The sequence below is a fragment of the Selaginella moellendorffii genome, unplaced genomic scaffold (genome assembly GCF_000143415.4).
Source record: "Selaginella moellendorffii unplaced genomic scaffold, v1.0 SELMOscaffold_48, whole genome shotgun sequence".
Lineage (NCBI taxonomy): Eukaryota > Viridiplantae > Streptophyta > Lycopodiopsida > Selaginellales > Selaginellaceae > Selaginella > Selaginella moellendorffii.
Window position 1 is genome coordinate 975,872 of NW_003314309.1, and position 14,411 is coordinate 990,282.

At 41.4% G+C, this 14,411-nt stretch overlaps 4 protein-coding genes across 5 annotated transcripts; 2 read left to right on the forward strand and 2 right to left on the reverse strand.

Annotated features, from left to right (window-relative positions):
* Positions 1 to 1,476: 1,476 nt before the first annotated feature.
* On the reverse strand, positions 1,477 to 3,113 carry LOC9647416. Of its 2 annotated transcripts, XR_002993718.1 has the most exons (5): positions 2,884 to 3,113; positions 2,637 to 2,800; positions 2,487 to 2,576; positions 2,084 to 2,426; positions 1,477 to 2,015 (listed from the first exon to the last, which is right to left on the reverse strand). XR_002993718.1 is itself a non-coding variant. In XM_024686258.1 (4 exons), the coding sequence occupies exons 1-3, from the start codon at positions 3,095 to 3,097 to the stop codon at positions 2,499 to 2,501; spliced, it is 456 nt and encodes a 151-aa protein (XP_024542026.1). In that variant the 5' UTR covers positions 3,098 to 3,113; the 3' UTR covers positions 1,477 to 2,426; positions 2,487 to 2,498. The 2 variants fall into 2 exon arrangements, 1 of the variants encoding a protein (XP_024542026.1); XM_024686258.1 differs by having other exon boundaries at positions 1,477 to 2,426.
* Positions 3,114 to 3,204: 91 nt separating this feature from the next.
* LOC9647599 (diaminopimelate epimerase 1) lies at positions 3,205 to 4,882 on the forward strand. Its single transcript, XM_024686253.1, has 10 exons — positions 3,205 to 3,353; positions 3,426 to 3,476; positions 3,558 to 3,725; positions 3,778 to 3,854; positions 3,919 to 3,976; positions 4,036 to 4,215; positions 4,284 to 4,371; positions 4,427 to 4,486; positions 4,541 to 4,614; positions 4,692 to 4,882. The coding sequence occupies exons 1-10, from the start codon at positions 3,210 to 3,212 to the stop codon at positions 4,806 to 4,808; spliced, it is 1,017 nt and encodes a 338-aa protein (XP_024542021.1). The 5' UTR covers positions 3,205 to 3,209; the 3' UTR covers positions 4,809 to 4,882.
* Positions 4,883 to 5,698: 816 nt separating this feature from the next.
* LOC9647417 (outer envelope pore protein 24, chloroplastic) lies at positions 5,699 to 6,548 on the reverse strand. The gene has a single exon (XM_002981396.2). It carries the CDS (start codon positions 6,510 to 6,512, stop codon positions 5,859 to 5,861), a length of 654 nt encoding a protein of 217 aa, XP_002981442.1. The 5' UTR covers positions 6,513 to 6,548; the 3' UTR covers positions 5,699 to 5,858.
* Positions 6,549 to 10,748: 4,200 nt separating this feature from the next.
* On the forward strand, positions 10,749 to 11,864 carry LOC112350303 (pentatricopeptide repeat-containing protein At4g02750-like). Its single transcript, XM_024686252.1, has one exon. It carries the CDS (start codon positions 10,774 to 10,776, stop codon positions 11,803 to 11,805), a length of 1,032 nt encoding a protein of 343 aa, XP_024542020.1. The 5' UTR covers positions 10,749 to 10,773; the 3' UTR covers positions 11,806 to 11,864.
* Positions 11,865 to 14,411: the final 2,547 nt, after the last annotated feature.

A 14,411-nucleotide genomic window follows, 5' to 3' on the forward strand; every position in this document is an offset into this window, starting at 1 on the left:
GAAATATCTACACCATTCCGTCCATGATCCTCTTGAAATCTCTCTAAACTTCCCTCTCCAAAACAAAGCACGAATAATTAGCGGGAACAAGAACCTGAAGAATCACGGGTGGTGTACCTTGTACGGAGGAAGCCTCGTCGGTACGTATAACGTGGTCCCAGAAAAACGATATATGTGTGAGAGTGTGTGTGTGTGGCTGCGCTGCTTGTCTCTATAATACCCATCTTATAACTCGCTGTTCAAAAGGTGGTGGTGGCTGGCTCCTGCGTAGAGCATTATTACGGCTCAAAACCAAGTGGATGACGAAGATCTTCTTAGACGTACATCCAGATTGGTTTTTAAACGAAGAAAGCAAGGGATTACGCGGTACAGAAGCTCGTCTTTTGGCGCAAACAACCCTAACCTTCTAACAGGTCTGGGGGAAAGAAAAGGATTCGAAGAAAGAGACCGGTTTGTTTTTCACGCAAAACAAACCCCCGGTCAACTTTTATTGCCAGATGAAAATGGTTGCGGATCACTCATGAGAATGAAGATCACGTAGCTTAAACCCACTCCAATCACGGATAGCGAAAGTCTACGTTACGTATATGTATAGGCGTAGGTGTAGATAGGTAGCTGAAACTCCAGCTGCGGCTGCCAAAGTTTATAAGTACTGTGTACGCCATAATATTGTTTGTTTTGTGCTCAGTTTCTTCTTCTACTTCTGTGTGAGTGAGTGGATCCTTGGAATCTTCTTCGTGGTTTTATGTTATATGTGTACATACATGCATGTATACGTATCCCGTTCTATTCCACCACCACCGTTTCTATGAGGAAATTATCCATTCTGGGGCTCTGATCGCGATAACTTGACGAATATGCTACAAAAGAACTGTGTGCAAATACCCAGACTATTTTATAAATGCTTGAACCTGGCAACTTGCGAATCTGATGTGATGCCCTTTTGTTGTTTTGGGCCTTTTCTTTTGCCTGTGCATCCTCCAAGAGATCTAATAAGCACGTTGTTGTTTGTAATCAAATGGCCAATGTAGAGATTTGAAGAATATAACTATGGAAATTTTTCCACGTACGTACCGCGTGGGGTCAAGAAGAACCTTCTCCTCCTTTCAAACAGACAAACATTCACGACAGACACATTCTACAAACGCTTTTGGGCTCTGTGCACCTATCGTGTATTTTTTATTTTAAAAACGGAAATATCTGTTTCTTAATATTACCTCGCAGTATTTTATTACAATTGATATTATAAAATATTGTCTTGGCATAGAATCACTGCTGCAAGATATAAGAATCCGAAGACGAAAGAAGTAGAAGCAGAAGAAGAAGAAGGAGAAAGTACTCAGAAGAAAAGAGTATTGTTTGCTTCTGTTTGGACTCTTGCTTGATTCTCTTCCCGTGACTCTGGCACACTCACAGGAGCTTGATGATGATAAGCTACTACTAGTTTAAAGCCTGGGCGATCTAAGAACCATGATCAACCTCAAAAACCTTTCCCAAGTTTCCATTCTTTATCAAAAGCTGGAAGAACCTCAAAAATTCATCCAGACAAAATCACCCCACGACTTCTCACCACTCAAGAAGAAAAAGATAAAAAAGAATTCACGTGAAGGAGCACATATACACACGTACGTCTTCGTCCAGTACTGTGGCAGCAAGCCAACGAATCTGCAAAAGCTTAGGCATTTTCGAGCAGGACTATACCACCCGTGTCGCGGAATACCTCCAAAAGATACGCCACGACTGGGTCACGGGTAGCGCAGCAGCTCCAGCACTTCTTCTCATGTAAGTATTCCTCCTCCTCCTATCGCCCGCTGGATGCGTCCACAACTAGTTTTATAAGGCTGCCGTGTCTCTCTCCTGGGCCCGAGTACTCCCGGAAAGATCCTTCTCTCTTCTTCCAGAGCAGGATTTGGCGGATCCTTTGGCGCTGCCAGCGCGTCTCAACGTCCGTGACTTGGGAGCTTGGGACGTCTGTGTCCCTCTGTCTCGTGGGCCAAAGAGTCGCTTTTGGAAGCCTGGACGTCACAATCCGCTCGCGCTTGTGAGTGGCGAGTTCGAACGAGGAAAGGGATAAACGACGCACCTTGGACGAGAAGATGGCGCAAGAGCTACTTGCGTTGTCCGACTGACCGGTGGAGCATGTCTCGAGCTCTCTGGTTGTCGTTGTCTCGGGCCAGAGGAGTCGAGTGTTTTTGATTGGTACTCCTCTTCAAGCATTTAGCCTGTCAAAACTCTGGAAACAGAAAAAGAAAGAAAATGAAAGAGAAACATAAAGGATATTTGAAGTTGCACTGTCACAGCGCCTTCAGACATGAGTTGTGATTACACAAAAGCCAACCAGTCCAGTTGGAGGACTACGATCGTCTTTCCCAGTCTTCCACGGAGGAATGGATACTGTCCAGCAAAAAGCAGCATGCAAATCCTTCCTGCAAAGGCCAAAAGAAACTTCAAAACCAATTCTTCGAAATCTTCGAAATCGGACAAACCATCTCAGTTCGCTACGACGCTCGAGGAAGTGGTTTTGGTTTCCAGATGCCCATTCTGTACCGGTGCGTGAACTTGATTATGGTTTTTCTCTGCAACAAGAACCACACGTAGTGAAACCAAATCCAAAAAGAAAATCAGGCAAAGCTTACGTGATTGCGAGGCATTTTCATCTTCTTGAGAACCTTGACCCTGACCAGCAAAAAGTCTTTGAAAGTCTTGCACTTGCGGGCCAACTTATCATGGTAGACATCAAAGCCCTCGAAACACTTGAGAAAATCCCGAATGCTGTACTCATTCACGTCCTTGGGAAACACTGCGAGCACATCGCTCAAACGACCAATCAATCGCAAAAAATGCAGATGGAAAGACACACAAAAATAATATACATTCACTCACCAGTGCGCGAGGATGGAGAGAGCGTCGTCCAGAAGGAATTCTCGGGAACAACGGGCAAAGGAGGGACCAATTGCACGGGCCGAGCCTCTGATTGCTGTGAATCCGATGGCGCCGCAGCGCCGGGGGTGGGAGCAGTAGAATCGGAGAATGCGCGAGACAGGGGGCGCAGCCGGAGGAGAGAATCGCTCAAGCGCCTGCGAAGAATCATCGCCATCGCTCGAAAACCCTAAACCTTCATCCCATCAAATTAAGGGCAAAATCTTTTTTAAAGGTAACGTGGCACTTTCGTAAAGTAAAACTCTGGAATGACCTAGGGTTTTAGAAGCATGGCTGCCGCTTCTCAACGTTGGGCTCCTTGTTGTGGCATTTCTTCGTTGCGCAAGGCCAGGAACGATGCAAGGCCAAGCGTGAGAATGGCGGTCCAGCACAAGCCATTGGGTCACTTGGCATCGACGAGAAAGAGCTCTCGGGTAAGTCTCTCGTAGCGTTTCTTTCTTTCTTTCTTTGCAGAGAGTGAGGACACTTTCCTATTGTCATTGCAGGGAAGCTTGGAGTTTTCCAAGTACCAAGGTCTGGGAAACGACTTTGTTCTTGTAAGTTGCTACTTCCATTTTGGTGTTTCATTCTTTCTTTGCAAAGAGATATATTGTCTGATGGTTTGACAACTTCTTTAGGTGGATAATCGCGAGTCTCCCGAACCAAAACTCTCCAAAGAAGATGCCGTAAGGATTTGCAACCGAAACTTTGGAGTCGGGAGCGATGGAGTCATTCTCGTCATGCCTGGCGTCCATGGCTGTGACTACACAATGCATATCTATAACCCCGACGGCAGCCAACCAGAGGCAAACGTTTTACTCCTATCTCTTTTTGTTCTTAATCTCCATGGACTTGTAGATGTGTGGCAATGGGATTCGTTGTATGGCTCGATTCATAGGAGAACTCGAGGGAAGAACAATAACGAGCAATCGAAGGTATCCTTTCTCGCTTTGAGTTCCCTGAAAGAAGCGTATTTCCTAGCTTGTAACAAGCTCCCAGTTATAAAATACACACAGGAGCTGGGACTATCATTCCAACGTTGAAAGAGGACGGCCAGGTGAGCTCCCTCTTTACGCAAACTCTAACATTTTTTCTTAGATTTCTTCCTTCTCCCAGGTGCTAGTAGACATGGGAATACCGATTCTCAATGGAAACAGGATTCCAACTTTGCTGCCCGGGCATTTTGATGGAACTGTCATCCAAAAGCCACTCGAGGTGGACGGCAAGACGTGGCTTGTGACTTGTGTGAGCATGGGAAATCCACACTGCGTAACCTTTGGAGAAGAACACGAAGAGGTGAAAATCTATGGAAAAAAAAAACACTCTTTTGTTTAGTTTTTCTTACCAAAACCCATTCTGTGCAGCATTTGTTTGATCTTAGTACTTTGCCCCTGGAGAAGATCGGCCCCCTGTTTGAAAACCATGAAAAGTTTCCCCAGAAAACAAATGCAGGTTGGCTCTTTTTTAAATTCCTTTTGATATGTGCCACTGTTTTCTTTCTTCGCAGAGTTTGTGGAAGTGATCTCTCTTTCTCATTTAAAAGTTCGAGTGTGGGAGAGAGGCGCAGGCAAGTGCCTAGAGATTGAAGCTCTCTCAAAGGAACTAGTGTTTTTCTTCGCAGGGATCACCTTGGCTTGTGGAACGGGTGCTTGTGCTGCCTTTGTGGCCGCTGTGCTGGAAGGAAGAGCTAAAAAGGTATGAAAAAATCTCTCTCTCTCTCTCTCTCTCCACAGACACACACACACAGACATGTTTATAATTTGTTTTCTTAGAACTGCATTGTGGATTTGCCCGGGGGCAAATTGGAAGTGGAATGGAGAGCGTCGGATCACCACGTCTACATGAGTGGGCCTGCTGAGCATGTCTTTACGGGCACTCTGGTCTTGTAATATTTTAATTAGCGACATTGTGTTTAAGCTTGACTGCAAAACCTAAAGGAAAGGTTGTTCACACACAATATTAATATGGCTTTAAGTGTTAAAATAAATTTTATTTTTTACTAAAAATTATTTCATGATTAATTTATTTTAGAATAAACATATAAGAGCTCATTCAAGATGGTTAAACAGAAGTGTGAGTATAGCTTAGAGAATGATGTGCACAAAAAGCTTAAGCAAAGGATGAAATATTTCAATTAACACTCGGTCTTAGATGAGAAACTTTATGACAAATAACTATTATTGAAAATCTTAGGGGGCATTTTATATTTTATTTTATAAAATTTTGTTAAATTAATTATATGAGACATAATGCTCAATAAGGGATTAAATGGCAAAATGCTAAACGAAAAATCTAATGGGAAGAAAATGTATGTTACTATTATCTTCTTTTATTATTATTTATAATACTGATAATAAATTTAAATTTAAAAAATTAATAGCAATTACATTAAAATATATAAATTTGAGGAAGAGTTGAAAATGATTCAAACTGTCTGCAATTGATTTATGTAAGTTGAGATGCTATGTTGCATATGATTTAAACAAAATATACTTTGAAGAAATTTAGATAATAATTAATACTTATACATATAGCAATATTAATTAACACTTTTAATTTTTATTATTTGTTATTATTGAACATTCAAATACAACTCAAAATAAGTCAATTTATCAATTAAATATGAAATATAGGAAATAAACTAATATCTAAAAAATATAAATCCTTTTCTATGCACAACTTTACCCCTAAAAAAATTGTTCAAAACATTTTTTTTTTAATTTCTTAGTCTATACTTCATTACTTCGTTTTCGGTCACAAAAATGCTAACCAAAAAATATTGTTTTGTAAATGTGGCTAGATCCGCCATCCTTTCTTTATATAATCCCCCTCACACAAACAAGAGCTTTAGCTTATTTGAATAGTCGCAGTGGGAATATTGTCCCCAAAGTTGCCCCTTGAAAAAAAAGACACACTCAAGGAAACCTCAAAAAAGAATATCATAACTCATAGTTCCAGGTCTTCTCCAGCAGTAACTTGGGAGGCTTGGAGCTGTCCAGATTCCCAGACGCAGCCACCTTGAAAGGCCCCAGCCTGGGATCATCACTGATCCACTCCACACCCAGCACCTTGCGGTGCGCCTCGTAGGCGAGCTTCAAGGTGTGGCAATCGGCCATCTTCTTGGAGGCCGAGAAGCTCCACGACTCGGTCCCAAAATCATAGGCGGGCTCCAGCGTGAGGCGCGATGGATGCTGGTAGAAGTACTTGAGCTGCCCCTTGCCCGACGCAAAGCTATACTTCGCCGTGAGCTTGTTGCGCGGATCCACGGCGAGCGTCGCCTCGAGCAGCGTGGCGTTGCGCTTCTGCGGGTGAATGTACGTGAGCTTCACCTGCTTGCCCGCGACATTGGCGGCGCTCATGAACTGGAAGCGCGTTGACGCCGGCTGGAGCTCGTGGTCGATGATGAAGCAGCCGGGCTTCTCCACGCCCAGGCTCACCCCCGCCGCCGCCAGGCCGCCTGGCGACCGCGACCCAAATGTGGCATCCGTGCACGACGCCTTGAGCTTGAGATCGCCTACCCCGAGCGCGAGCGTGGCCGTGGCCGCCTCCCCCGCGGCTCCGCCCTCGTACTTGCTCTTGATCGAGGCCCTCATCCGGGATCCCCTGCCGCGACGAACCCTAAAAATTTACCCCAGCTCACAGATAGAGAGGGAATGCCACACAAGATATATCATGAAATATAATTATATATCATGAAACTTTGGAGCCACCAGTGGCTGCCATTGTTACAGTTGCTCCAGGCTCTCACACTGGCTAGAAAACTTGAGTGGAAAGAAGCCACCAAAATTGTTTGCCTACAAATCTTTTTTAAAGTAGAAACATCCAATCCCTTGTAAATTTCATTTGAGATTCCATCTCATGCTTTGTAGACTTCGCACTCACCAAAAAAATGCCACAGACAAGAAACTTTTTCCAGAGGGTTACCTGAAGGAGAAGCTATGGCTGCCATTTTCACTCTTTGCTTTTTAGAATGTAAACAAGCTCTCAACTTAAGTGGAAAGAACTCGCCGCAACTTTGGGAGAGTCAACAAACTATATCATGAATTTCGCGCAATGGATTCCTCTTTACAATGGCTGCTTTGCTTGTTGCTTTCCTTCAGCGTTGCATTGGGACAAGCGAAAGGTTTTTGCTTGAAAGGAGAGCCAGCAACCACAGTGCCTTTGAGATCAAGCTAGACGCATTTCGAGCTGTAGCCGGGTCCTCCGTAGAAGAAGTATGTTCCCCAGCTGGTGTTCCTCCCGGCATCCTGGATCGTCCCAATATCGTAGCAACCGGGCTTTTTCACCGCCACCCTCGCCATGTTTTGGGCCTGCTGCAAGCGGAAGTTTGCATTGACGATCTGGATGTCCCGGTGATACGCTGCGTATTTGTAGTGAGCGTTTGGAAATGCCCCGCTTCCCATTTGGGTTCGTGTGTGCCTGTTGGCCTGGAGTACAAGCCAGAGGAGCTCAAACTTTTCCCACGGAGAAAATGAGTACCTTGACTTCGAGCACCTCTCCTCCGCAAGAAACCGCAGAAGCCCCGTTTGCAAAGTCTGGCAATGCGGAGGCTTTCCAGTAACCAACGTAGGATCCAGAAACTCGCAGCCACCAATTGCCACTCCTTGGATCCTGTAAAACACACACTACTTTGTGAGACTTTGGACGGAAGATAATTGCCTGGAAAACGAGGAACTCTGCTTCTACTTGAGTCGAGCCTGCTGTGGAAGTTCTCGAGGAGATTGCTCCGCCTAGCACGATGCTGCTACTAACTTGGACGAATCCGTCACAACCCAAGTTATAGCAGCCGGTCGAGTTGTATCCATCGGCCTGTCATGCACAGATATATCAATTCGAAATCTATGCGAGAGCTATTAACTGTCCAGTAGACGAAGAGCCTGGGATCATCTCCACCATACAAGCTTGGGTAGATCTAAATCCAGTGTTAGAAAGGACAACATCACTCTCGAAGCTTTAACCTGCCATCCGGCCTCCATTGTGCTGCGAGGAACTCCATGGCGATCGTAAGAGGAGATAAGCCAGAACTGAGAGAGGCTAAACTCGCGTGGCTGCTCTACGCGAGGCTTCCATATGTTGATGGTTGTTTTGAATCCTCTGAATTTTCCTCGAACAAATGCAACTGCATGCTGAAAACACATGATCAATCGATTATCAACTGACAATGCAAGAGATTTCTATGCTACTCGATGGGAACGCGTCGATGATTCGCTCGACATCAAACATGGTGTCTTCGTGTTGTTCCTGGTAGTGGAGTTGTGAAGAGGTATGCTTCCTCTTGGGCACAAAACAGGCTTGTTTGCTGGTGTCATCTTGAGATCATTGTGATTGTCATGTGGCCACATTGAAGGCTCCATCTAAGTTAAGGACATAGTTGCCACAGTTCAATTTTGCTAGTTCTACTGGTACCTGCACATCTTGATCTTGAATGCTTATGCATTCTATTGCCTCTACACTCTTGAGCATTAGAGCTACAGTCAGTAACAATGTAAAAGTCACTTCCATTTTATTTGCAAGCAGCAAAGATGCGGGTGTGCTTATATACAATGAACCGGTTCTCTTTAGTTTTACGTTACCAAATTACAGTTATCTTTTAAATTAATCAATCTAGCAATGCAACAAATTAAAAGATCCTGCTGCTTTCTTGTTTATTTTGTTTTAAATAAATATACTTAAACTAACATAAAAGTCTCTTATTACTAAAGATTTTCCAGTTTTCCATTATCTACATAACTAACGAAATAAATAATTAAAAAAATAAATGATTATTAGAATTATTTAAAAATTAAAAATTATATAAAATATATAATATAGAAATATAGTGGAGCTAAGAAAATTACTACTGAATATAATAAAAATGCAATATATTATTAATAATTTGTCAAAAAATTAATATTAAAAAATAATGGTATATAAAAATGGACAAAATATATCTTAACAACTCCCACTAATTTAATAAAATTTAATTTACAATTAATTCATGCATTTTAAAAAATAATTTTTTATACTTCTACAAATATTTATAGTATTTATTATAAAAAATTAAATTATTTTAACAAAATTATTTAATACTTTTGGAAGGACTTAGTGACTTATAGCATTGACAAGCTCTGCAATCATTTGTTTCTTGGAAAAAACATTTGTAAGAGTGTTTATTGCATTAATGGCTTCTTCCAAGTATCGCGTCACCATCTTTTGCATGCATTGTTTAATTCCCTTGACGGCTATAAAAAATATGTTTCAATATTGAATTTAAAAGTGTAGTATTTTTTGTGTGCGAGCAAATGATAGTATATAGAATTGTGTTTTGTGGCACTATAGTAGATTTAATGTCATAAGATTCTTAAGTCGGTTGTAGAATAAGTCATTAATGACTAACAACACTAGCTTTTAGAGTGTATTATTCTATTAATTTTTATCTTTCACAAAAATATTCATTTGAAAGTTTGTTAATTTGAACATTCATTTCTTTTAAATTTTTTTTACTATTGTAATTTACATTTTGAAAGGTATACAAGAAAAAAAGATAAATTTGGATTAATATATTTATTATCAAAGTTAAAATTACTTTGATATTTAATTCTAAATTATATACATATATTATATTGGATTGCATCAAAAGTAAAAAGTAGTATAAATTTTAGTTATGTAGTTTATTAATTTTAATTTTAGTTTTTTATTTGAGTTTACTTAACACATGCATTTTAATAACAATAGTATACAATTTTTAATGTTAAATAGTTTACTTTATAAGTTCTTTCAACAACTAAATATACAATTTCAATCTTGCAATTCAAATGCTAAATCATGTGATATTTTTTTGTTGCATCAAAAAGGAAAATGACTCATCACATTTTAATTACATAATAATGATATTCTTTAGCTTAATATTATATCTGGATTAAATGTAATTTTTTCCCTTGTAAAAGAATATATTATTTTGGCATATAAAAAAGTAGAATATTTCTAATTTTTAAGAACAATGGGGAAGATGATTATATATCAATGAATATTTTAAATCACATTAGTAGCTTAATTAATATAATTTATAATTAAAACATTTCTTAAAATAAGTTACAAATTTGTGAATTAACTAAAACATGCCCTAAAATGGAAAATATAGTGGACATACTTCCTTCTAATATGAAGATTCAAAAGTATGTAAGGGATGGAAATAATAAAAAAGCTTTTAAAGTCTTTAATGCTATGTCAGTGAAAAATATATTTTCATGGTCTTCTATTCTTTATGCATTTGTAAAAGATTCAGATGTTGTCCATGCTAAATTGTTATATGAACAAATGCCATACCACAATCTTATCTCAAGCACTATAATGTTACAGGCTTATGTCTCAGCAGGGCATCTTGAATATGCTAAAATCTTATTTAATTCAATGCATGAAAAGGATTCTATTTCATGGACAGTTTTGTTGTTTGGATACATGAGATTAGGAAATATAATGGAAGCCAGATTGTTATTTGAAAAAATGCCTGATAAAGATTTAATTTTTTGGACTACAATGCTGACAATATATACCAGACATGGTTATCTTGATGATGCAGAAACTTTGTTCCTAGCGATGCCATTGCAAGATATTGTTGCATGGACATCAATGTTGTCTGCATACTCCATGTATAGCAGCTTTCATAATACACAAAAGTTTTTTACTAAGATGCCTGAGTACAATTTGGTTTCTTTAACTACCATGTTAAATGCATATGCCCAAGAAGGCAATATATATAGTGCAAGACATATTTTTGATGACATTCAGCATAAAGACCTTTTTTTGTGGAATTCTATGCTAGATGCTTATGTTATTAACAAAGAATTGCATGAAGCAAAAGCAGTATTTTTAAAAATGCCCAAAGCTGATATAGTATCTTGGAATATTTTGCTTAATGCGCATGCCCAAAATGGGCACTTTCAAGAGACAAGAATGGTGTTTTACAATATGCCTGCATGGGACATTTGTTCCTTCAACACTATGTTAGCTGCTTGCTGTAAATTTGATAAGCTTCAAGATGCCAAGACTATATTTCAAGCAATGCAAGAGCAAGACTTGATTTCATGGAACATTATTTTACATATGTACTCCAAACAACAATGGTTTGAACTAGTAAAGAAATTCTTTGAAACAATGCCTTTGCACAATGCAATCTCAATGACCATTATGCTTATGACATATTCCCAAGCAGGAGATGTAGAAGCTGCAAGATTTGTACTGGATTCAACTAAAGAACACAACCTTACTTTGTGGAATGCAATGCTCATAGCATATATACAAAATGGGCATCTCTCTGAAGCCACGAAAATATTTAGCAGCACTCTCAGGGAGAAAGACACCTCATCATCGAACACAATGGTAACAGCCTATGCCCAAAGTGGTCATGTTGATCAAGCTCAAAAGCTCTTTAATGAAATGCCAGTGCGAGACATTGTATCCTGGACTGCCATGCTGTCAGCATACGCTCAAGTAGGACGCCTTGAAGAAGCCCAAAGGATATTCCACTCCATGCCCAAGCATAATTCATTCACTTGGACCGCAATGCTTGCTGCATATGCCCAGAATGGGCAGAGCATCAAATGCATAGAGTTTTTCCATGAGATGGGCATTGTAGAGAGCCCCAATGATGTATGTTTTACATGTGTTCTTCAGAGTTGCAGCCATACGGGAGATATGAGAAGGGGTTTGCCTTACTTTCTGTCAATAACCCTTGACTATGCCATTGACTGCCCAAAGAAACAGCACTTTAGCTGCATGATTGACCTCCTTGCACGAGGTGGGTATCTGGAGGATGCCAAGGATCTCTTGAGTTTTATGCCTTTTGCTCCTTTGGCCTCAGACTGGAGGTGCTTGTTAAAAAGGCCGGACGTCTCCTTCCAGCAATGAAATCATTTGCATTGAATAAAGATATGGATCGAAATTCACGGATCCAACTTGTTCGCTCATGCAGGAGCATTGTAGAAATCACACAAGCCCATGCTAAACTCCAACACTTTCTTCAATGTGACCAGCATTTGTGCAACATGATCCTTCAGAAGTACACAAAATGTGGGAACCTGGAAGAAGCTTTGAAACTCTTCACCAGCACTGCACACAAGGACAGCTACGCGTGGGTCATAATGCTGAGTGCGTATGCCCGAATGGGGGATATTCAGAAATCAAAACGTTTGTTTGATGCTATGCTTGCATGGGATTTAATATCTTGGACTGCCTTGCTATCGGCATACGCCCAAAAAGGACATATCATAGAGGCGCGGGAAGTCTTTGATGTCATGCAGGAAAAAGACCTCGTTTCATGGACCACAATGTTGCTTGCTTATGCTCGTACCGGGCATATAAAAGAATCAAAGTCTCTGTTTGATCGAATGCCAGAGTATGACCTCGTGTCAATGACTGCCATGCTTTGTGCGCTTGCCGAGAATGGTCATGTTCAAGATGCAAAGTTGGTATTTGATTCAATGCCAGAGAGAGATCTCGTTGCATGGTCTTCAATGCTTGTTGCATTCTCCGAGTCTGGAGAATTTATTGAGGCTCAACAGATGTTTAGCTCAATTCCGGAAAGAAATCTCGTTTCCTCCACTGCCATCCTTGTTTCTTATGGTCACAGCGGGCACGTCCACAAGGCCAAAGAAATGTTTGATAGCATGCAAGAGCGGGATTTGATGACATGGAACTGTATGATCACAGCTTTCGCCCAAAGCGGTGACACAGGGAATGCAAGTTATATGTTCAATTTGATGCCTCAGCGTGATCTGGTCAGCTGGAATGCTATTATCTCTGCATTTGCTCAAAACAGTTTTCTGGAAAGAGCAAAGTTTCTGTTTGATTCTATGCATGAGATTAATGTGGTTTCCTGCAATGTTATGCTGGCTGCATTTGCCAAGGCTGGCCTTGTCAAAGAGACAAAGGAAGTGTTTGAAAACATGAAAGAGAGAAATCTCTTGTCCTGGAATTCTATGCTCTTGGCATATGCCCGAAAAGGAGACGTCAAAGAGTGTAGAGACTTGTTTAACAGGCTTAAAGAGAGGGATGTGGTATCATGGAATACATTGCTGGTTGGTTATGCTCTAAACGGGCATCTAAGAGAGGCTGAGGAAGTCTACTCCTTGATGCCCGAATGGAATTTAGTTTCTACAAGCACTATGGTAGCTTCATATTCCCAGAACGGGCATCTCGAAAAAGCCAAGCATCTCTTTGATCAGGTGCCAAACCACAACATTTTCTCCAGGACAGGGATGCTCTCGGCATATGCTCAAAACGGGCATCTCGAAGATGCCTGGAAAATCTTTTACTCAATGAGTGAACGAACCCTTGTCACCTGGACTGCAGTGCTTGCCGCATATGCCCAAAACGGCCATACATCCAAAGCAAAGCAAATATTCGACACCATGGGCGAATTGGATGCTGCTGCGTGGAATGCCATGCTTGCAGCATATGCCAAAAACGGGGAGCCTGAAAGAGCACTGGAGCTCTTCAGTGAGATATGTCTTTGCTCTCAAACACCTGATGAATTCTCGTTCATCGTTTGCCTTCTTTCTTCCAGCCATGTAGGAGATACTTATATGTCCTGGCTTAGATTTTGCTCCATTAGTACCGATTTCGGGATAAAGCACACAAGGCAGCACTACATTTGCATGATCGATGTCTTGGGCCGGGCAGGATATGTTGCAAATGCCGAGGATTTGATTGCAACCATGCCGTTTGCACCAGATTCTCTGGAATGGGTGTGTTTGCTTGGGGCTTGTAGAAGCAACAAAGATGTGAATGGAAGCGCTAGGGTAGCAAAGACATTGCTGGAGCTAGAACCAAGCAATTCAGCTGCCTATGTGATGCTAGCCAACACTTTGTAAACACAAATGCCAAATTCCCGCGGTTTTTTGAATTTAAAATATACTTTGTGAATATTCTCGAGGGTTTTAGTTGCCCTAAATGGATTCATGAGAAAGTATCTGGCGAGCTCCACTGCGAGGTAAGATTTTCTGGAATGTAGAACGAGAGAGTGATCTTTCTTTCTAACAGGATCAAACTTGTAAGAGCTTACCGTGCATCGAGCTTAGCGAATTTCTCCAAATCTTCCAAGGAGAGCAGTGATGTATTTGAGACGATCGTTGAGCGTCGAGACTTGGCGTTTTATACGGTGGCAATGGCAGCTTGCGCTCGCGAGTGGCGCTCCAAAGACTCTCTGGATCTCTTTCATGCGATGCTTGCCGAGGGCCTCCACTTTGACGCTCTCGGCCTCGTCGTATCTCTCAACTCTCGCTGCGTTGCCGGGCCTGGAAACCTCTCCATGGTGGAGAGAATCCACTCCTGGTTACTGGAAAACGATCGAAAACTCAGTGCCACAACTGGAACAGCGCTGCTAAAGATGTACCTCAAGTGTGGGAGCGTCGAGCGAGCCGAGAAAGTCTTCCAGGAGATGACCCACCGGAACGTAAAGACTTGGACGATTCTCATCGCGGCACTGGGCGAGAGAGGCTCGATCGAGGAAGCCA

Coding starts and splice junctions, on each gene's coding strand:
- LOC112350303 (XM_024686252.1), top strand. CDS start 10,774: ATGCCCAAAGCTGATATAGTATCTTGGAATATTTTGCTTAATGCGCAT.
- LOC9647417 (XM_002981396.2), bottom strand. CDS start 6,512: ATGAGGGCCTCGATCAAGAGCAAGTACGAGGGCGGAGCCGCGGGGGAG.
- LOC9647416 (XM_024686258.1), bottom strand. CDS start 3,097: ATGGCGATGATTCTTCGCAGGCGCTTGAGCGATTCTCTCCTCCGGCTG. Junction 2,801..2,883: donor CTCTCCATCCTCGCGCACTG/GTGAGTGAATGT, acceptor ATGTGCTCGCAG/TGTTTCCCAAGGACGTGAAT. Junction 2,577..2,636: donor TGAAAATGCCTCGCAATCAC/GTAAGCTTTGCC, acceptor TTCTTGTTGCAG/AGAAAAACCATAATCAAGTT.
- LOC9647599 (XM_024686253.1), top strand. CDS start 3,210: ATGGCTGCCGCTTCTCAACGTTGGGCTCCTTGTTGTGGCATTTCTTCG. Junction 3,726..3,777: donor CCGACGGCAGCCAACCAGAG/GCAAACGTTTTA, acceptor ATGGACTTGTAG/ATGTGTGGCAATGGGATTCG. Junction 3,855..3,918: donor ACAATAACGAGCAATCGAAG/GTATCCTTTCTC, acceptor ACAAGCTCCCAG/TTATAAAATACACACAGGAG.